Source organism: Bison bison, unplaced genomic scaffold (genome assembly GCF_000754665.1).
Source record: "Bison bison bison isolate TAMUID 2011002044 unplaced genomic scaffold, Bison_UMD1.0 scf7180017525288, whole genome shotgun sequence".
Taxonomy (NCBI): domain Eukaryota; kingdom Metazoa; phylum Chordata; class Mammalia; order Artiodactyla; family Bovidae; genus Bison; species Bison bison.
In genome coordinates this window covers 1-573 of record NW_011407916.1, presented here as the reverse complement: position 1 = coordinate 573, position 573 = coordinate 1, and the positions used below count along the sequence as shown (strand labels likewise).

The 573-nt window shown below is 66.7% G+C and overlaps 1 protein-coding gene across 1 annotated transcript; it reads left to right on the top strand.

The window, feature by feature from the left end:
* Window positions 1-53: 53 nt before the first annotated feature.
* PHPT1 (phosphohistidine phosphatase 1) lies at window positions 54-548 on the top strand (the record flags this gene model as incomplete). The annotated part of the gene is made up of 1 exon (XM_010853817.1): window positions 54-548. A coding segment is annotated over one exon (318 nt), but the record flags the coding sequence as incomplete, so codon positions are not given.
* Window positions 549-573: the final 25 nt, after the last annotated feature.

The following is a 573-nucleotide window of genomic DNA, read 5'->3' as shown; positions in this document are numbered from 1 at the left end:
CCGGAGAGTCTCCTCTCCTGGGGACGGGGGCTGCTTAGAGCTGGGGGGCTGGGGTAGGGGATGCGGGGGAGGGCCTCAGACCCCCTCCGCCCTGGCTGGTGCTGAGCTTCCCTCCCATTCCAGCCGACATCTACGACAAGGTGTCAGGCGAGATACAGAAGAAGGGCTATGACTGCGAGTGCCTGGGGGGCGGGCGCATCTCCCACCAGAGCCAGGACAGGAAGATCCACGTGTACGGCTACTCCATGGTGAGCCCACAGCTGAGGGCCCCAGTCCTGCCTGGGGAACACCCGGCCCTTCTCAGCCACAGAACCCTGCCTCCAGGGCCCGCAGCCTCCCAGTTTCCACGCGGCATGACCCAGGAAACATAGGGGGTGGGAGGGAGCCACTGCTTGCCCCCCGTGGGCTGTGTGCTGTTCCTGCCCCAAAGGCCTGGCCGGGCCACTGTCCTCCAGCACTTCGAGGCTGCCAGTGCTGCGTTGGAGCTCGGATGCCTGCCTCTCCCTTCACCACTCTACCTGCAGGGTCACAGGGCACCCAAAGCTGGCTCGGCCTCTGGCTGGAGGGCCCTCC